Source organism: Symsagittifera roscoffensis, chromosome 1 (assembly GCF_963678635.1).
Source record: "Symsagittifera roscoffensis chromosome 1, txSymRosc1.1, whole genome shotgun sequence".
Lineage (NCBI taxonomy): Eukaryota > Metazoa > Xenacoelomorpha > Acoela > Convolutidae > Symsagittifera > Symsagittifera roscoffensis.
The window spans coordinates 8020037-8042028 of record NC_087062.1 but is presented as its reverse complement, the minus strand read 5'-3'; the positions used below and the strand labels follow the sequence as shown (position 1 = coordinate 8042028).

The 21992-nt window shown below is 36.7% G+C and overlaps 1 protein-coding gene across 2 annotated transcripts in view; it reads right to left on the bottom strand.

The window, feature by feature from the left end:
- The window catches only part of LOC134857139 (sodium/calcium exchanger 1-like), a 110778-nt gene that overhangs the window by 44334 nt on the left and 44452 nt on the right, over positions 1-21992 (bottom strand). For both annotated transcript variants that reach the window (XM_063873513.1, XM_063873514.1), the window contains 4 exons: positions 12504-12752; positions 12031-12061; positions 11370-11631; positions 10965-11041 (listed from right to left, as the gene is read on the bottom strand). In XM_063873513.1, the coding sequence (XP_063729583.1) occupies positions 10965-11041; positions 11370-11631; positions 12031-12061; positions 12504-12752 (619 nt within the window). The remainder of the gene's footprint in view (positions 1-10964; positions 11042-11369; positions 11632-12030; positions 12062-12503; positions 12753-21992) is intronic.

The following is a 21992-nucleotide window of genomic DNA, read 5'->3' as shown; positions in this document are numbered from 1 at the left end:
CGCTAATTCAAAAAAGATTTCATTACGATGAAAAATTTAGTGGAGATGAGAAAAACTGGCATTTTCAGACTCGGATTACATTGGTAAGTTAGTCATTGAAACCAAATATTGATACTCTCACTGACGGTAGCTTTGATCATTTGCTGCTGGTCTTTGCAAAAGTTTCACTGAACTTCTAAGGAAATGATGTCCAAATTCTACCTTGAAAACAGGCATTTTAGAGAGTAAAATCATGAATTGCGCTTAATTTTGTCCACAAGTGTAGCTTAGCGTATTGAACAAATTAACCGTATTTAATAAGGTGACCATGTTTGTTTTCATACTTTACATCGTAGCATGGAGCATTTAACCACAATACCACGATAAGCTACATGAAAACAAAAAAATGAGATATGGAGGGCTAGCAAACAACCCACTTCTCGCTCAAGAGCAGCTGAAACAACTTTATTTACACTTCATACATTTTTATTTAACCACGTTTTGGAATAATTGTTGCCTGTTTTTTAAAATATAGAGATATCATAGTCAAAACCTCAGCCAAAAACGGAAATCATTTTTTCGAACTGATTTTACCATTTGTATGTACTGTATAAATAAAGCTAAGATTGCAATCGATTATCGCCAGTAAAATCTACAATTCAGCAATCTAGTTTCCTAATGCACTAAATAATAGATTTTTTTACTATCAAATCGGTTACAATCGATTGCAATTCATACTTATTTTAATCAATTCGATAGTCACCAAAATCAATTTCAAGTGCATTTTTTGCTACAGTTTATATAAAAATTTTACACAGATTTTAGTTAGGTTTGTGGTACCGCAACTGCTACTGCCATTGCAGTAACTATGCAGTCCTCATATATATTGGCCTTGATAGTGCTACTTACATCTGCCACTGCTATCGCAGTAATCAGATAGTCATCACATATTGACCTTGATAGTGCTATACATATTGTTATCTATAAATTATATAATTCTATTATAAAAACCAAGGTCAAAGAATACGTGACCTTTTAGAAATCCAAGAGAGTCAATCTCTCAGGCCTGTGGCTAAGAACACAGTCAGTAACAAACTAACAACAGAAAAGAAACGGTTTTATTATGGTTAATTAAACTCTTTCGAACCACTTCAGTTTTCACTATAAAACCTCAGAGGTATTGTTAGTTACCACATGGCGCAGCCAGCAGGATCCGGTTTCACTGCTCAGGATAATAGGACTGATCTAGGAATCCCAGTATTTTGGGCATCCGCAAATTCAGACCCACCTTGGAGTTTTGAAACGTGGCTTGACCAGTTCCTATTAGCTGTTACAGTTAAAGAGAATGTGGATCCAGAAATAATGTTACAAGAACCTAAACCGGTATTAGAAGAACCTTTACCAACTCCTGAAACACCAGCACAAAACGAGGATGAGATTGCGACAACAGAAAGAGAAGCTCGGAACAGATTGGCTCGAGATAGAGTGGTTCAAGAAAATGAAGAACGGACACTAAGAGGACCTAGAGTGGGACACAATGTATTCTATCACGAAGTGGGCAAACGGCTAACATCGAGATTATTCCTCGCTTTAGGAGCAGAAGGGAAGAAAAAATTTATACAAAAGAACCCTCACACAGAAATATCCAAACTAGGGTTTCGCGATATAATTCGATTAGCAAAACTCTCATTTGAGAAAACGAAATGTATTACCTATGAGAGATACAAACTGTTCACACGATCCCACGAATCAAATGAAACGTTGGAATCTTTTCATGCCGCACTGACTGCACAAGCAGCAAAGGCTGAATTGGGAGCGTTGGAAGAAGAATTGGTACGAGATTTATTCATCTCAAGAATGAAAAATGCTGTCCTCCAAGACACATTGACTTTCGAAACATTCTCTCCAGAAGAAGTGTTAAAACGTGCACTAAAGTTTGAATATAGCAAACAAACAACTCAAGCATTCCAAAAATCTTCAAACACAAACAGCTCAGGACTGTTTACAACTCCACAGATGAAGATTAAACAAGAACCAATTATGGCAATCGGAAACAAAGGGTATAACCCTAGACGTCAAAATCAAAACAGAAGAAAACAGTACGAAAATAAACCTCCAAAAGGTAAAGGAGATCAAAAACAATGTACGAGATGCGGTAGAGCATTTGTAGAGAATCATTTAAAAAATTGTCCGGCAATGGGCAAAACATGTAAAAATTGTAACAAACCTAATCACTTCGCTAAAATGTGTAGGTCTCAACAAATTAACGAAATTGCAAATGAAGATTCGAGCTCGGGGGAAGAGTGCAATCTTATACAAACATTCGATTCATGTGATGATTTTGAAATCATGTCAGTAGAGGAAGAGTGCACTTCCATCATGGACATAGAAAAGTACATCACAAAAAGGATTTCGGAAAATGCGTACAATAACGAAAGAGGTCAGAATAGAGCATTGACGGAGAAGTCGGGTAAAATTGAAAAGATCGAAATTCGCAGAAATCCCAAATCGCATCAAATTAAAGCACTTAAAGCTTTGGTTAAGATTGATAGTCATATTTTGAATATGACTATAGATACTGGCAGTCCAGTATCACTCCTGAAATGGGCAACAACGAAACAGATTCTGGAAGGACCTTCGAATTCAAAATTTATTCCGGCAGAAAAGCTGAACCTGTCCGCGCAGTTTGTAGATTATAATAAACGACCTATTCTAATATTAGGAGCGTTAAAAGCTAATCTACGTTCGGCAGGTTGGGAAGTGTTGGGAGCGATGTTACTGGTCACAGAGAGACGTATGCGGTGCATATTAGGTTTAGATCTTCAGAGTAAACTAGGAATTCAAACCACGCAAAAATCGGCTCCAACACGAAGGTCCAGGTTTGATGTGTTACTGTGCGAACAGTCAGATAGTTGGAAGATTTACTTTTATAAGAAGTTCAAAGATCTATTCGATAGACAAGGGGAATCAAAAAATCACATGGTGAGTACAAAATTTAAATATCCTCTGTGCCCTATTCAAGAGAAAGGTAGGAGAATTCCTATACACATTCAGGATAAAGTTCAAACAGAACTAGACAAGCTGCTCACAGAGGGACACATTGCGAAATTAGACAAATGCACAAGCGATTGTTTTATTGCCCCAATTGTTATCACAGTAAAAAAAGACGATTCTATTAAATTAGCCTTGGACGCCAAACCCATTAATAGACAGTTGTACAAAAATAAATACCAGATGCCTAATGTGGACGAACTGATTGATGGGGTTAGCCAGATCATCACATCAGCATCAGAAGGCTCTCTCTTTTTCACCGTGTTAGATCTGAAATATGCTTATAGCCAGATAAAACTAACTGCTGAAACAGCAAAACAATGCAATTTCAATATAATAGGGGGTAATGCAACGGGTACGTACAGATTTCTGACAGGTTTCTACGGGTTGGCAGATATGCCAGCCGAATTCCAGAAAGCGATGGATAGAACACTAAACCACGCAAAGAATACCTTTTGTTTCTTGGATGATATTCTAATTGTTTCAAAGGGGGAAGCTAAAGAGCACGAGAAATTAGTACACAATGTGTTGCAAAAGTTGGACGACGAAAATCTCGCATTAAAAATTTCGAAATGCGAATTCCTGCAGCCCGCAGTGAACTGGTTAGGTCATAATTTGTCAATACAGGGTATAATTCCAAAAGTTACTAAAACGGAGGCAATTGCAAACCTTCAACCCCCCAAATCATTAAAGCAACTCAGATCGTTCATGGGTAGCATCAACCACTTAGCGAAATTTATCCCAAATGCGGCTAGTTTAACTGAAAAACTTAGACCACTACTGAAAGAAGAAAATGAAAAAAAGAAGATGAAAAATGTCCGGTTACCAGTTAAAAAATTTGAGTGGAACGATCAACACTCAGTAATTTTTGAGGACATAAAAAGGGCAGTTGCTAATATAGCCTTGTTAAACTATTACGATCCAGCAAAGCAATCTAGAGTAAAATGCGATGCAAGTCATAGTGGGCTCGGAGCTACTTTAGAACAATGGTCTCATCAGAGCGATTGGATACCGATCGCATTCGCTTCCCGGTATTTAAATGCTCAAGAAAAAAAATATTCTACCAATGAACTTGAGCTATTAGCAGTAGTTTGGGCGGTAGATCGTTTCAAACATTATCTACTAGGGAGAGAATTTGTCATAGCAACTGACCACAAGGCATTGACATCAGCTTTGGGAGAACATAGATCAAATAAAACGTATCAATCTCGTTTGACTAGGTGGGTTGACCGATTATTGCCCTTCCAATTTAAAATTACTCATATTCCCGGAAGGGATATGGGTATCGTTGACTACTTGTCAAGAGAACCTAATGGAGAACCGTGGCCAGAATCGGAACTGGATGAGAGATTCGTAGTAACGTCTATAGAAAGTTTCCATAAAGCACTCGACTGTTTAAACAGTCGGTCTAGTGAAACAAACCAAAGTAGCACTATGAACATTCCAGAACATTCTAGAACATCAAGAGAAATTAACTACTGTAAAGACAGCTCATCACGCGGTTGCTATGACAACCAGTTTGTTCAAAACCGGACAAAGCTCGACCGGAACGAGAACGGTCAAAACTCAAGTTTTCAAACAGTTGAGAAGCACAAAAACACATTGGACAGAATAGCTCGTGAGAAACAGTTGGTCGATATTTCAAAACTCAAAAATAAATTAAACTCCAAACAATTAGAACCTAAGGAAACGGCGTCATCGAAAAAAATGGAAAGAAGTGAAACAGGAAAATCAAAGAAGATGAAAAATAAACAGAACGGAAATCAGAGGGAGGACGATCAACTAACGGAACAAGTAACAGAAACCACCTTCTCTCGAACACGGATGGTAAAGAGAGGTGCTGCATGCAGTCGACAGGAGTCAGACGATTCTGATTCAGATATACCGCAAGTTGAGTGGAGACCAGTGAGAAAGACGATAAAGCCTAGAGGACTTAAAGAAATACAATCTGGAAAGGCGTCTGGAACTAGTGGAACAACCCTGATGTCATTTTGGGACCTCATAGGGGCAGAAAGACCAGACAATCCAAAAAGTCTACTTGAATTAGAGGCACAGACAAGTCTACTTGAATTAGAGGCACAGACAGCCTTGGCAGATTGTAATCGAGGTGACCAGTCATCACAATTGAATACCCAAAGTGAAATCCCCCAAATTATTGAAGTGGACTTAACAGCCGAGAGCCCTTCGGAAAGCCCAGAAGTCAGCTTAATTAAAAAGGAAAAGACATGTCACGCTTCCAGGAAAGGCATACCAGATCAAAATAACGTGCGTACTGATATCAGTCTGGACAACCTAAACAAACTATTTGATAGAAGCCTATTAGCGGAGCTGATATCAGAAGACGCCTGGATGGACAGGCTGCGGCGGGTCATTGAGAGGAACGATCGACACAGCTTCGAGCTGATGGGTCCATATACCAACCCTCTCTGGCACCAACTCTCAGTTGTGGACGACTGCATCCTGGTTGACGACAGATTAGCTGTCCCGGAACAATTGCGTTTGGCAGTCCTAAAGAGAATTCACCGCGGTCACCCAGGCCAGGAAGCGATGCTAGATGTGTCAAGGTACCTGTGGTGGCCGCACATGCACAAGGATATCGTCAACCTTGCAGAGGAATGCAGAAGTTGCACCCGCTATGGTAAGAATGCAAAATACATCATACCAAAAAATGCTACGAAGCCTCTGCCGCTGCTCACGCAGCCAGGTCAAGAAATTCAATTAGACTATGCTGGCCCGCTTGAAGATTTCAAAGGAAAAAAGATTTATCTGTTGGTAGCAATAGATAGGTATTCTAAATTTCCTTCAGTAAAAATCACTAAATCAACAGGGGGAAAGTCGTCAATAAAATTTCTTCGCTCATATATTGATATACATGGAATACCTGAATCAATTAGAACGGATCAATTTTCCGGGTTCAAGGGCAAAGCAATGAAAAAATTTTGCTCCGACAATAACATTGAACAAAAATTTTGTCCAGTTGGCGACCATCGCGGATGCGGCTTAGTAGAACGCACTATACAAACCATCAAGAGAAGGTTGGGAGTAATGTTACTCGATGAAAATGTAACGTCGATAAAATTGTGCTTGAGTACGATAATTCGCGACCTTCGTTGGATAAAACAGAAGACAATTCAAATGTCGCCATTTGAAGCGCACTTTGGGCGATTGCCAAAAACAGAATTTAAAATTCTCAGTGATAGGTTCTTACAAAACTCTGATCGTTTAGATAAGGAACATCTGGAGCGCTCCGCCTTGACGGCTTCGCAACTCAAAAAGAGAATCGACCAATCTCGTGACAACTTAAAGATTGTCCGGAAGGGACAAAACAGCCGAGATGTGAGTCCATTATTCAAAGAGCAAGTCGTCTCGGCAAAGGACCGAGAAAGAGCGCGGGCCCTAAAAGAGCTTCTGGAGGCCAATGCAAGATGGAACCAGACTCGACGTGATACTTCGGCAAACGACCTAAAGCGTACTGTGGATGAGACGAGTACCATTAATCCCGAGCTACGCAAAGAAATGTTATACTCGTGGGAGCGGGGGTTCGTTGAAGATAAACCGGAGGCCATTTCTCAGCAACGTCAGTCGTCACCAATCCTGATACGAAAAGACGAGGGGAGGAAGAGCGGTAAGGCCCTCACGAAACCTCTAAAGGGAAGGGTCGTGGCCGAAACGCCTTCCACAATTAAGACGGCTGCAGGGTCCATTTACCGGAAAAGCGATATTGCAAAGGTTAAGGTTGCGGTGCATGATAAGGAGAAAAACAACAATAGACGATCCCCATCGGGAGAAGAGCCTAAGAAAAAACAACAGAGGCAATCGAGGCGACAATCAGACGAACAAGATGAGGCTGAATTGAGTCAGTCGGATGAAGACTTATTGCTAGAGCAGCCAGGTGCAGCGAAGGAAAAATTTCAGGATAGCCCAACGGTGATCACTTCAAAAGACACCCTACAAGGCGGTGGACTGAATTTGGCGGTACGAAGAGCGAAGCCAAACTTGGCTGGACCATTCTCGAAATCAAATAAGGCTAAAGTGAGCCCAATCTCGACGAAAGACGCACAACAAGTCATATTACAGAATAAAAGTGCTGCGTCAGCAGCAGAAGTAATCGAACCGAAGGCGCCAGACCACGCATGTTCGTCGAACACTATCAAGAACAAGAAAGAAATTACACGCACTACATCTCCTGAAACAATCCTCGGCACTTTCAATAGTAAGGATTTATCGGCGAATGACTGGAATCGATTAGCGGATCAAGTACTTGAACGAGGAGTTCAGCGCGCGGCGGCAGAGATACTGCATTCGAGAGAGGATGCGAGAGACGACGAGGAATTGATGAATCCTCCGGGGTTTTCTGACGAATCCGAACTTGAGGAAACATCAGTACGGAAAAGCGGGAGATCGAAAAAGGGACCATCCAGATACGGAAACCCGATTAAGCATTCAGTGAAATCAATCTCGTTCCAGAATAACTTATTGGACTTGAACCAAGCCGCGCTCGAAGCATATAGAATCAAGCTTGCAAATTTTAAACCTGGTGCTTCTAATTCGGTGGAGACAAAATTTGGTCTGCTGGAAAAACATCTATTTAGGAGAAAGTTTGGCAGCGAAGCTCTAGACATAACCCGTTCATGGAACGCCGAGTGGAGAATCCCGTTACAGTTGGAAGAGGAACATGAAGAGAGAGATGGAAAATGAGTTATCTAATACACAAAGCCAAAACTTCTTAAACTGAGTTCTAAAACTCCTATTCATTATTATTTAAAATTTTAATAACATAGTATAAAAATTTTCTTGATCGAGGGGGTATGTGGTACCGCAACTGCTACTGCCATTGCAGTAACTATGCAGTCCTCATATATATTGGCCTTGATAGTGCTACTTACATCTGCCACTGCTATCGCAGTAATCAGATAGTCATCACATATTGACCTTGATAGTGCTATACATATTGTTATCTATAAATTATATAATTCTATTATAAAAACCAAGGTCAAAGAATACGTGACCTTTTAGAAATCCAAGAGAGTCAATCTCTCAGGCCTGTGGCTAAGAACACAGTCAGTAACAAACTAACAACAGAAAAGAAACGGTTTTATTATGGTTAATTAAACTCTTTCGAACCACTTCAGTTTTCACTATAAAACCTCAGAGGTATTGTTAGTTACCACAAGGTTATATACACATCTTATACAGATTATATACACTATGAAATCAATTTTATTTTCATTTAAATTTTCAAATTGAAAAAAAAGTTTTGTAACGTGTTTTGTTTTTTAATTGAAAATAACTAAAATTGATTAAAACAAAATAAAATTGCCCAATTGAGACCAAAATTGATTTTTTCTCTTGACTCAAAGTAGTCGTATTGGTAGATTTTGTTTGTGGATGTGTTGGTGTTCGTTGTGGGGTGATGGTGGGTTTCTTTTGTAACTTTTTAAGACTGTTGTCGAAAAAATTCTGTGCTTCATCCACAGTAACTTTCTGCTCTTGTTATATATTGTTTATATTGATGATTTTAATGATTTGTGTCGTTTAGTTTGAATTGAACTTTTGTTTTGAGTTTCCAAACAGCATGCTTCAGAGAGAAAGAAGTTCAATTTTTTAGACAGTATAATCCATTTTTTAGACAATATAATCATCTTTTTTGGGTCCTTAGAAAAGGCATTACAATAGATTATAATCAATTTTAAACATTATATACAGATTCTATGCAAATTTTATTTCGCAAAAGTTCCATTTTCGAGAATAAATTATCGATTTTTCTGAACTGTATAAAGTTTTTATATTATCTACTTTATTGTCTAATTGGGTTACGTACAATCATTTTTGTACTTGTCTGTACAAAAATAAATTTTAATCGATTGCGGTCTTAGTTTTGCCAATGCTGGTCATATTAAAAGTTAAAATATGTTTTCTTAATACTCAGTAGTTCTGAAAATCAAGCTTTATTAGCTTCTCTTTTTGGTCCCCCTGACAATTATTTCAATCTCACTTAAGAAAGATTTAAATTAGCTTTGTTATTAAGTAATGAAATTCAACATAGTACATGCATTAGTTTTTAAATTAGTTTTTTTAGTTTATGATTGTGTGAACATGCTTCATGCAAAATTAGCATAAAAATTCCCTTAAAACTAATGATTTCAGTATAATTTTAGATGCGCGCAGTTTTCTTTATATCTCACAACTGTTTTTAATTTCTCAAAAAAGAGTTCCTTCCTAGCCATCACGAAAAACAATTTTTTGTGCTTGTTGAAAGTTATTGCCACAATGACTTCAAAAGTAAGATTGAGGTTGCCAGATTTAAAAAAAAATATTTTAGCGCAAATGATTTTATTTGATCTAAAAATCCATTATAATTGATCAAAAATTGTTTCATAGTTTAGTCTCTCAATTCCTTCCAAAAATGTAACACAAAAATATAGACGTTTAGTGGTTTATAACTCAAATAATTTCCATTTGATTATTTCATTTTTTTTCAATAGTAAAGATACATATCAAAAAGGAACTTGAATTTTTCTATTAAAGCTGAGCATTTTCAAAACATAAATGCTGCATCTTGCGTTCGGTTTTCAATGTTTTTTTTCTCAATTTCTGGTTACTTAATTTTTTGATGGGGATTTTTGTTTCAAATTATTTCAAAAATTGTGTTTTAATTTCATAATTTTAAAATTTTCTACTTCGTTTTTAATGATATTCAAATTGCGAATTGCCTTAAGTTACATGCGCTCAATTTTTTCTCAAAATTATATTTTGAAGCCAAGTTTTTTCATGCAATTCTTTCGACTTTTGCAAAAAACTGAAAAATTCCAATTTGGTCATTATACCGCGCAAGTTTCCAATTTTTGTAACTACTCGGAGTTTTTTCCAGCGAAAAAAAAACAGTCTTCATACAGTTTTAAAGGCATGCATGAACGCGTTGAGAGAAGCATAAATTATCAGATTATACTTGACCTTGTGTGCAGGTGGGATCATTGTTCACAGGGCAGGGTCAGAATATTTGCATGTTAATGTTCTGACTGCCCTGTAAACAGTTCTAAGTGGTTGGTTTGTTTAAAAAAAAGGTCTATTTAAAGAGAATTTAAGAATTTGAAATGGTTTTAAAAAGCAATTTTGATGTTAGTCTTATGATTGAAAATTTGAACATAAACTGTCGTTGAAGTTGCAGAACTGAAGTTTAAAAAGAAACACGGTTTGAACTCTGACAAAAAAAATAAAAATCCGCAAAACAACTGAACAACACCGACGTCCATGTTTTGATTTTTTCTGCAAATTTTTCAGCCGTTATTTGGATCACAAAAGTTTTAAAAAAAAACTTATTTCAGTTTTGATGAAAACTGAACTGATCATTTAATTTTTCAGAATAAATGCCACAAAGTTTTTCTATATGGCAATGGCACGATGAGAAATTAAACTCTCAGTTTGCTATATTAGCTATTATTACTTCTCATTTGGCTAATTTTTACTTAATTCAATCGCCTTTTTCGTTTTTTTTTTAATCTAGAAGGTCAAAAATTTCTGTGGCGCGTTTGTCAGCTACTGGCGAATTTTTTTGCTCCCAAAATTCCCCCATCTTGGAATCAACTTTGTGACGTCATTTTCTATATAAAGTTCAAAATTAGTTAGCAATTGAAAAAATCGTACCAAGTTTAATCTATTTTCAGGGAACAAAGGAATGCTTTCGGGCGGAAAAATGAGAAAAAGCTTCTTTTATTGGTATTGTGTTTTTCAAAAAACAAAGCTTCGCTAAAAGTTGCTTGGTTTGCCCTTGATATGACGTCTTTCAATTTAGCTCACTGATTGATAATTGGTGACGTATTTTCTCAATTATTCCTCTTTACTAAGTGTTTCAAAAGCTGCATTTGTTTGGCTTTGCAGCAATTTATTTTTTAATGAGTTTGATTGCAAATTTGATGAGATGACGTCACACTTACCAGTTGACCTTGGGTGGTCTTGTAATGCACTCCACTCTTGGCAGTTGCGTCTCGTGTTTCAAATTTCACGCTCAATTCTAAAAACAACCATAAAGTACAAAATCACTTTGTTCACGCATTGGCGTAACACAATGCCGGAACGAGCGGCTGAGAATCATAGCTCACATAAAAGTCGAGCCGATAAATTAACCCGATACTGTTTTTATTCTAGGCGAATAAGAGTAAAACACAAAAACTAATTTAAGAAATTGAAGGAAAAAAAATTTCTGGGACAACACTTCATCATATGATTTGTATAAAATGACCAAACGGGTTTTCTAATTTGGGGGGAGGGTGGGGGCTTTGTGGTATATGAACTGCTGCTTGTCAGAAATTGGGGTGGATTTAGTTTGTGTTTTGGACTACCTGATAAGTCGATGTCATTCGCATTGTCCTCGTCGCCTCCTCGTCTCGAGTCGGCCGGAAGTCGTGGTCTCGGCTCTCGTTTTGTCATGGAACTCGTGGACCCGTAGGCAGAGTCAATTGCAGTCACACTCAGACGGGGGCTCTTTTTGATTCTGTGGAGGGAGGGGGTTGAGAATACCGAGGAGGTGGTGGGGCTGGATGCTCCGTTCGTCATCGAGTGCACAAGAGCATCATTCGCCTGCCTCTCCAAAAACATGTCATCCTAAACAACTTTTGTTTCATTGCTAAACTTAAACTACCACTTACTGCAAATAAAACAAAGGTGTACTACAATTGATTTTGAAACTTTTGTATTTAGCAGGGAAACCCTTCATGTTAGAAAGACCGAATGCCCAAAAAACGACGACAGTGCCAAATCAAAAATTAAAATTCAAGTATGAAAAATTTAATGGAGAGAAGTAATCAGTTTCGAACAGTGTAAATCAGACGTCTGAAAATAGGCTAGATTTTACCTGATGGCGCTCTCACAAGTGTTGTTTTTGCAGAAGAATACCTTACTTTTTTCGGGTAAACGTCTTTTGGAAATAATTTATGAATTTATTATTAAAAATGACGTTTATTGAATGACCATTTTCGCACAATCGGTTTGTTAATAACTGACCTTTGTCTGATTTTTGGTCTCTTCATTCGATCTGAAACAAAGAAAATTGATAAAGTCAACTTTGAGTCTGATTTTGAAATGATTGTTAAAGATTAATTAAAAGCCTCAATTTTTTAATCAGAATTTTTAGCTGCCGTCTGCACAAATTTACCATTTGAATAATAATGCCAACTAAGGTCTCAACTGTTGCAAAAGAACGACAGCTTCGACGGCCGAATGGTTACAAAGTATAGCGCGAGTTCAAGTTTTGTTCTTTTGGACCATTCGAACATTTTTTCTCCCTCAACAAAGCAGGTTGACTTTAATTAAATAGCAAGTCAACATACAAATTTGAACAAATAAAGATTTTTACAAAAAAAAACGATCTCTTTCTTAAATTGATTCAATGTACAAGATCGCTCCTTCGGTCCAATCTATAAGTTATATAATTCATAATCAGAACGTTTAACATGTACCGATGAGAGATGACTCACTGGTTTGGTGGTACATAGGTGATGATGACCTCCACCCTGGCGACGGTATCCCCAGGCTCAGTCACTATCTGGGGCGACAGGAACATCACCCGCGGTTTTGTCATCTCCCCATTTGCCCCCAATTTACTCCCCATTCGTCTTAGGTCGTCCTTGTCTTGAGTGAGGGTGAGGAGTTGGACGAGACGACTGATTCGATCTTCACTCCCAGACGAGACTTGTTTGTTCATTCGGTCGCTGAACACTTTTATCCTACAAGCAAGTAGAAAAATTTTAAGGTCAGTCATCCAAAAATGTATGTCTCAAAGTAGGGACTCCCTGATTTTTCCGAAAATTTCCGAAAAATCAGGGAGTCCCTACTTTGAGACATACATTTTTGGATGACTGACCTTAAAATTTTTCTAAAGGCGCCTTAGGCGCCAATATATATACTAATTTTGAGGGAGGAGCGCGCGCCGAAAAAACGTGATTTTTGGTCGAAATTTTCCAAAAAGTGTATAAAAACCCCTTTTGTGGCCCGTTTTTAAAAAAGTTACCTGCGGCGCAGAAAATTTGGTCAATCTAGGGTCTTTATAATGATTTGGGAGAGCTCAGAGAATCAATTTGGTTCAACGTTTTTTTTTGAATATCCGCCCCCCCCCCCTCGAGAAACTCCTAGATCCGCGCCTGTAAACAAGCATTCAAAAAAACACTATTAAAATCTATTCAGAAACGTTTAGAGTATTCTAACATATATCTTCTGACATTTTATATTTAAGTTATTATTCATCATTTATAAATTAAGTTTGTTTTAATAAAAAACATCTCTTCTAGCTGTTGTCGTTGAGTATTGTGTCTATGAACCGTCTGTTACGAGCTGATATGATTAGATATGCCCAATATTTGCTGAATGGATAAAATCTCCAATAGTTAAGTATTCATAAAAACTATTTTAGTTCAGTTATCCAAAAAACCAGGCAATCAGTTAACGGTCAGATTGGAACCTAACTAAGAGATGACTATAACTATAAGGTGTTTCTTACGAGTTTGGCCGTTTCAATGAACTTTGCTCTCAAACTACGATTTTTTTTGGTTTGGTGAAATTTGGTACCTGGCCCGTCTGTTCCGCTCCGCTACACTGCGCATGCATTCGGGAAGAGACCCGGTCCGAGGTAGTGGTTTTATAATCAAACTACCGCGATCAAGTTTTGGTATTTCCACACCGTCGCAACCAAAATTGGATATTGAATGTTTCAAGACTTTAAGAAAACATATTTTGCAGACCGAGGAGATGTTTCCGCAATCAGCGCGATCCAATAAAATTTGTATGCGAACAGCGCGGCCGAAGAATAGTTAACTGCGGACGGCCCGAATTTGGCGATCGCTCTACACTTTTTTTTCCTTCATATTGTTAAAAACAAAAAAATTACGCAATTCAAATTGGCATGGCATTTGACGTTTTTGCTAAAAGATTACGTAAAACGTATTTCATTAACACATAACTTTACGCGTTTTTTCCTCAACTTTTTTGAAATTTGAAGCCTACTCATTGTTATGTCGTGTCCTCAACAGTTAGTAATATTGTTCTGGGCAAGCGTGACTTAATTAAGCGATGAGCCAAATTGGTGCTAGTCGAATATAATGGTCTTTTTATTTATTGCTAAGATTTTTCTATTTTTATCCAATAGATTAAAAAGTCTTTCTTCACTCGTAAATATTTTTATTAATTTAGCTATGTAAATTTTCAAGCATAAATTATATTACCAAAATGATGAATTTATAAACTGAAGAGCAAAATTTTGGATTAGATTGCTTTTCTTCTGCCTGTATTTTTTTACCTCTAGATAAAATAAGTTTTGCTTTAGAAATTAATTAAATTTAGTTTTACTGAAGTAACTTTGTTGGGTTTCAATTCTGTTCATATTTCTTATTGTTGCGATTGTTCTTATTCATTCGTCTATGTTTAACTAACTGGTCTATATGACCTTGATTTACCGCAAGTGATCTCCTCTGGCGTGAGTGAGCAACAGTGTTATTGTGTCTTAGTTAGAAATAACACACAATTTATTTGAATTCTAATTCTTATCTTTTATTATTTAAGTTAGTTTAGATAGAGTTTTAGAGCATTTTATTGTGGCGCAGTCATCTGTTAAAGAATCTGGCATGAGGGGAGTACTCCCAGTCTGGCAATCGCATACTATCGACTCCTCAACCCCGTGGGAAGATTGGAGGGATATGTTCCAATTGGCATTATTAGACAAAGAGAATATCGATATCGACAACCTTTTGAACCCACTAGAATTCGTAAAGCAAGAGATTCTAAAACTGGAGGAAGAGCCCAAAACGAGTCGAAGACGGTAAAAACGGAACGCTTAGCAAGGAGCGCTGAAGAAAGAAATAGATTCAATGATTCCGAGAATGCCCAAATAACATTGGAAAGAAAGACATTCAAAGGAATGCGAATGGAAGAGCCGGACAAGAAGACTAGCTCGGTATTGTATCTAGCACTTGGTATTAAGGGTAAGAGAGTTTTCTCACAGAATTTTTCTGAAGTTAAAATCGTACGGATAGTTTTCGCCGAATTTTGGGATTTCCTAAACCGAGCTTTTATTACAAAACCCAATGTAACATTCGAACGCCATAAGCTACTCAGAAGACGACAGAAAGATAGAGAAAGATTGTAACGGTTCTGGGGTGCTCTAGCTGAATTGGCGAAGAAATGTTACATATCCAGTGGAGAGGAATAATGGATTCGCGACATTTTCATTAAGAACATGAAAAATTACAAAATCCAGAGGAAATAATTGATTGAAACTCTTCCCCACAAGAAGCCTTAAATGTTGCCTTAGTTGACGCAAAAGGTATCTCAAATCATTGAAGATGACAATTAATTTTAAATCCTCCTACCCTGTAAATTATAATACAGTAAATAATGATCGAAAATCTCATAAACGAGAAGCAACTTTGGCAGTTGATAGATGAAATTCTTGTTTGAAAAGCGGAGGAAAGTTCAAAAAGGGACATTTTGCTTTATGCCCATCGAAGGACGCGACCTGTAAATCTTGTATTTTTAAAGGACATTTCCCATAAAATGTAAATCTCGAAGAGGAAACGTGAGTTTGTAAATAATCACGAAAATGTAGATACCGAATTTGTAACTCCGTCGGATAATCATGCTGTAAATTACCATGTACATAAAAAGTGTTGCGGAGTAATTGCGTAGTCGGAAACAATGCAAAGTGATAACAACGAATGTTGGGTATAAAACGTGACTACAATACTTGACAACGACGGAAAAGAAATTAAGACACTACTTAAAATTGGATTGGGAAAAGAAAATTTTGCAAAACTTAATAAACAGGTGGACTCAACAAGCCCTATAAAAATTTTGAGAAAGAGCGGACTCCGCGAACTCAAGTTACGAGATCAACGTTTAAAAACTAACACAACCGACCAAGCTTCGAAAGATTTGTAGTGCGACTTCATGGACGATCTGACCAAGATTGTGGGACAAGTCAACCAATTAGATCCAACGGATGGACGTATGACAACACGGCTTTCTTCATAACCGAGGGTCACGAACAAAAAATGCTAAGGAAATGACAATCTACTATATTTGGGATAGAAGTGGCACAAAAACTCTTTCCTACAAGAAAAACATTGAAAGTAAGTCTTTTATAAATTTCGTCGGTTTATATAAAAGTGAAACTGAAACCATTTTCAAGAAACTGAACAAGCTATCCAAGAGAATTGGCAAAATAGAAAATCAACTAAAGATCAATCATTTTCACGAAACCTATAAATTTAAAAGGAAGCAGGTTTTCACTACACTTACTTCCGTCAGTAAGCAAAGAAATTGACATACTTATCTCCAAAGGACACATCAATAAGTTAGAATCATGCAATGAAGAAAGATTTATCAGCCCAATAGTAATTATCTGCAAGAAAGATAAATCAACCAAGCTCGCATTGGAGTCAAAAATGAAGATACCACATGTTCACAAACTGGTAGATATTGTTGCATCTCAACTGCCAGAAAAATTTTTCGGGGAAATTTGGTTTACAATTTTAGACCTTAAAAAGTATTATAGCCAACTTTATTTAGACGACTTCGCGAGCAAACAGTGTAACGTCAGCATCGTTGGAGAAAATATAACCTGTACCTATGGATTTTTAACTGGATTTTATGGGCTAGGCGATATGCCAAATGAACTTCTAAGAGTAATGGACTCAACCATTGGACATATCTAATTTACCAATGTCTACCTTGACGCCATAATAATCTCTCCAATAGGAAGTTGTAAAGAGCATTAAGAGATCGTTGAAAGGATTTTATCTACACTTGACAACAATCATTTCCCCGTAAAATGGCCAAAATGCAATTTGTTTTAAAAAACCAATCGAATGGCTAGGTTTTAAAATATCGAAGACAGGAGTAATTTCCTTGGAATATAAAGCCTTAGCGATAAAATTGATCGCATTTCCTTGAAACTTGAAGGATTTGCGTTCATTCTTTGGCTCAAGCGATCAATTTTTGAATTTTGTTCCAAACTTGATTTTGGAGACCAATCTTAAACAATAAATCGATATTTAATTGGTCAGATGAACATACTATAGCGATTGAGAAAACCAAATCGGAAGCTGTTAACTTATTCGAAAATACACCCTTCGACGTGAAACTGAAAACTCAAATAAAATCAGACGCATCAGACAACGGTCTCGGCGCAACGCTCGAACAACTACACGAAAAGAGTAGAGATCGGTTTCCTCCGCTAGCCGATTCTTAAAGCCTCATGAGGCAAAATATTCAACAAACGCCTCATATTCAACAAATATTCAACAAAATTTTATCTGCCTCATCTTTTAACCACAGAAATAAAATGTGTCACATTCTTTTAAAAAGATGGGTAGATAGACTTTTGCCGTTTAATTTTACCGTAAAATATCTAGCGGGTAAAGTTATGGGCTTCACGGATGTGATTTCTAGAAGTCCAATTGGAAAATTTATTGCTCCCTCCAATTATGATGAGGATTTTGTCGTAACAACAATTAGTAAAATCGATTCAATCATAAGCTCGACGGATACTCAGTTTTTAGATTGATCATAACCTCACTCGAAATTGATTGGACAGATTTCAGAAACTTCCACTGACGTAATACTACGCAAAACGATTATCGCAAAAATTCTAAATTTAGTTAGCTCCAGACTGGAAATTTGCGATGTTGATCATTTCCGTTCCAATTTTTGTACTTCTAAATGTATTCCCTTGGATTATTCTCAAATTAATTGTTCTAAAATTAACATCTCAATTTTTTTTTTTATAATTTTCACCGTTATATTCGATTTTCTTAAATCTCCCATGGAATCTAATATTGTAAAAAGTGGAATTGTTATTACTCCCTCATCTTTCGGTATTGTTGTAAATTGTACTAGGAAGAATATGTCGAGAGACCAGTCATCATTAGTCAAAAAAAATTACCGAGACTCTCTAAGAATACCAGAAAAACCATTGGAACTAAGAATGGTTTTTCGGATTGCATAGAAGCAGATAAAATTCCTAAACCATTAATTCCAGAAAAACATTACCATCACCTTCCAGAATTAAAGTTTGTAAATGAAGAGATTGATTTGGTTTTTGCAGGTCGTTTAGATTCCTCTTGGGGCCATTGTAAATATATTTTACTTTGTATGGACAGATTCTCCAAATTCCCGTCGGCAAAAATTACTTCAAGTGCTTCATCCAAAACAGTAATTGACTTTCTTACCGACTATATCCACCTCCAAATTCAGTTCGCGTCAATCACGCTTCGTGTTTTATCGGCGCAGGTTTTAAATCTTTTAAATTTTATAAATATTATTTTCTGTTTTGTTTCCGACCACCGCTCCAACGGATTAGTGGAAAAATTCGTTCACACCGTTAAATCAAATTACAAACAATGTCATGGGAACGACCAAAACCTACACTTACGGACTCAGGATTCAAGATCAATTGGAACCTACGGAGCACAAAACAATCGAAAACCAATTGCACTACATTTGAAAAACATTTCAACAGAACACCGAACACTTTATGGAAAACCTTTAAATAGTAGTAGCTTTTTAGACGACGTAATTTTATAATCCCTTCTAGGCCAAGGTGAAACGTTGAACCACCAAATTTTTATGGAGAAAGGTTGTATTTAGATGTGATAGGCGAGCAAACATCGGGGACAGCGGATAACCTTTTCACACTCAGCGAAGACACGGGCAGTGATGTTATGTAGTCCGATATCTGATATTAATCTCATTCCATAAGATGGTTTGAACAATCAATTGTTGACGCAACCTGTCTTTCTCATATTTGCACTCTACTTTTATGGAGATATTGTACATGTGCTTAGGTTCACTGTTTTTTCACCACCTCCAAATTAATGTTGTATCGCTACTCCAAAAAAGCAGCCTAAAAATTTTTTTCTTAGAGAGACGGATTTCTTACTCAGATACAGGGACGGATTTAGAGGAGGGGCGGGAGGGGTAGGGTTCCCCACTACCCCTCTGGGATTTGAACCTCTCACCAACCAAAAGGTATCCCCCTTTGATATTAAATAAGACATCCATTTTAAGCCGACCAACCCTCAATTTTTTCTAAAGGCGCTTTCGGCGCCAATATGTAGCAGTTTTGATGGGGAGTGCGCGCCAAAAAAAAACACGTCGGCTTCTTTGACGTGTTATTTAAAAAAGTTGCCTGCGGCACCAGTTTTGGGTCAAAATAGGTTCTTTAGCGTGTTCTGGGAGTGCTCGGAAAATCAACTTGATCGATCTAAAAAAAAATTGAAAGTCAGCCCCCCTCTCCTCGAGAAACCCTAGATCCGCCCCTGGTCAAATAGTTGCTCGAAAGCCTAAACTCATCGGCAGAAAGTTCGAAGACTTAATTGAGACGAGTTGAAAAATCTTAGGTCGTCAGTTAAATGAATTTTGACAAGATCCCATTTTTTATTTGATTTCCAAAAGTTTAGCTTTTAGTCGAAATTGGGTTGAAAAAATCAAGCTAATAAATAGTTCTCCCCTTCACTTTGAGGATGATCTAAGATTTTTGAGAGGGGTTGTTTAAAAAATCGACATTTATGTCGACTTTTGTTAGATTAATCAAACTCAAGGTATTCCAAAACATTATATGGACCATATTTTGGCGACACCATTTTTGCGGTTTTTGTGGGATTCAAAAGTAAAAATTGCATTTTTTGGCGCGCTCTCCCCCTACAAAATTATTTTTTATTGGCACCAATGGCGTCATTACAAACATTTTAGAGCTAGGGAACCTGATCTAAACTATATTTTATGATTGGATAAATTAGATATTTTACCACTGTAAGGTATTTAATATTAACCAATCATGATCCATCTAACTAACAACCCACTTATTTGTAAGTGCTGAAATTACTTGTAATTTCAGCACCAGAGAGATTTGAATTTAACTTAGAAATTAGTTGTCTCTCCGAGAGAACTTCAGCAGCCGCAACAAACCAGTATACCCTAGATCTATTGAGCCTAGCAGAGACTAGTTAAACACCCTGAGACTAGTAAGTATAAGAGTAAGATTAGGATCGGTATTAGACAAAGAAGTTGCGGCCGAAAATAAGATAGCGTGACGAGCAGACGGTGTACCCTATCCGAAATTACTCTATGAGTTAACCACATCGGTCCTAACTCATCTGGTGCGACCATAAGTCTCGAATAGACCTTAATAGCTTAGATTCAACCAAAAAAATAGATTAGAATTTAGACAAAACATTTTTAAAATGTTATACGACGATAATTTAATCGAAATGTCTCTACGGCTCAATAGATCAGAGCCGATATTCCGAACGATAGCAGAACTACCCGGAATCGCAAGAAGACCTCGAACAAGAGACGACATACGACAAAGTAGAAACTTACCATATAGTTATATGATTGAACGGCAAAAGCCAACACAAACTTTTATATTTAGAATCCTATTAGCAATGAATTTAGATTTTCATTTGCAAACATAAAATTTTGAAGTCAAAACTTCATGATCATTACAGGCGCTAAACAAAATTATTAATATACAATAACGATTGATAAAAAGATCTCAGATCGTTTTCTTAAATTCTGCAGTCTTATATAAAACATGTTTGGAAAATATTTATTGAAAATAAAAACAAAAATTAGTAGAATGACAATAAATTGTTAGTAATCATAAAATCATTTGTTGTCCCAGCTTCATCACCTAAACATAACAGCAATCATAAGCTCACTAATATCATTAAAAAACTAAATCTTTTTCTTAAATAAATTTAAATCATTTTAAACTTAAATTCACTTAATTTTAAAATCAGATCATCAAGGCTTATCCTTGGATCTTAATTAATTTTCTATTTCACTAAATTTAAAACTTGATCATCAAGGCCAATCCTTGGATCAAAAAGAACAATTTTGTTCTCCCCTACCCACTTAGCAATTGTCTAACGACCTCAAACGTCGATTCACTATCCAACCCTTCCAAAAAACCCAAGACTAATAGAAATTTTTCAACAAAACTAACCATTCAAATTAGGATAAACAGTGAAGAACTTCGGTTACTCATCCTTCACTTGAACCCTCCTCTTACCAGACCCAGGATAAATCTTAGACTTAGTAAGTTTAAAAATAGTATCTAACGAACTACTCGCGTTCTAATTATTCCTGAACCTTGTGGATCGATTTACTATTCTCCAACCCTTGAACACAATCACTACCCCTAAGTAAGATTAAGTAAGTTAACACCTTAGCTTATACTAGCCACGAGAAAGTAAAAAATCATTCTTCGGAATCGATATACTTTTCTCTCCAACCCTGAACAAAAAGACCCAGGTTAGGCTAACCAAAAAATCGTAAGGACTAACAGTTTAAGAAAAGTAGACATCATCTAACAACTTTTTGCATCCCTCATCCTAAACCTTATGTCATTCAAAAATCTAGGAAATAAACAAACAATCGTTTTACACAATTGCCAAATAGATAACAAAAAATACGATCTTGTAATCACACCTCATACACAAACAGTTGGATATATTAGAACAAAACGACTAACAATTAAAAGAAAAATCATAAACAAACAAAAACAAATCACACGAAAAAGATTTTCCAAAAATAGAAACGCATTTTCAGAATCAGAAGCCAGCAATTTAGATGAACTCTATAAATTAAAAAAATCGATTGACAAAAATTGTCCTATCCACAATCAATTATATTTTTCCGACTCAGAAACAACTTCAAGTTCATCAAAAAGAGGAAAAAGAAGAATAAAAAAACAATATAAACACAAACCAGTACACTTGTATAATTGGAATCAACCAATTAGGCACATCGATAGTTATATATTAACAGTCATTAAACGAAAAAATGAGCCACAGCCACACTCAAAGTGACGAAAGTCCAGATGACGAAGAAGTTTACCCCTTCCTCGTAGATGCACCCAATGATAGAGGGCAGCATATATTTTGCAAGAATTTACTCCTAAATTTGTTTGA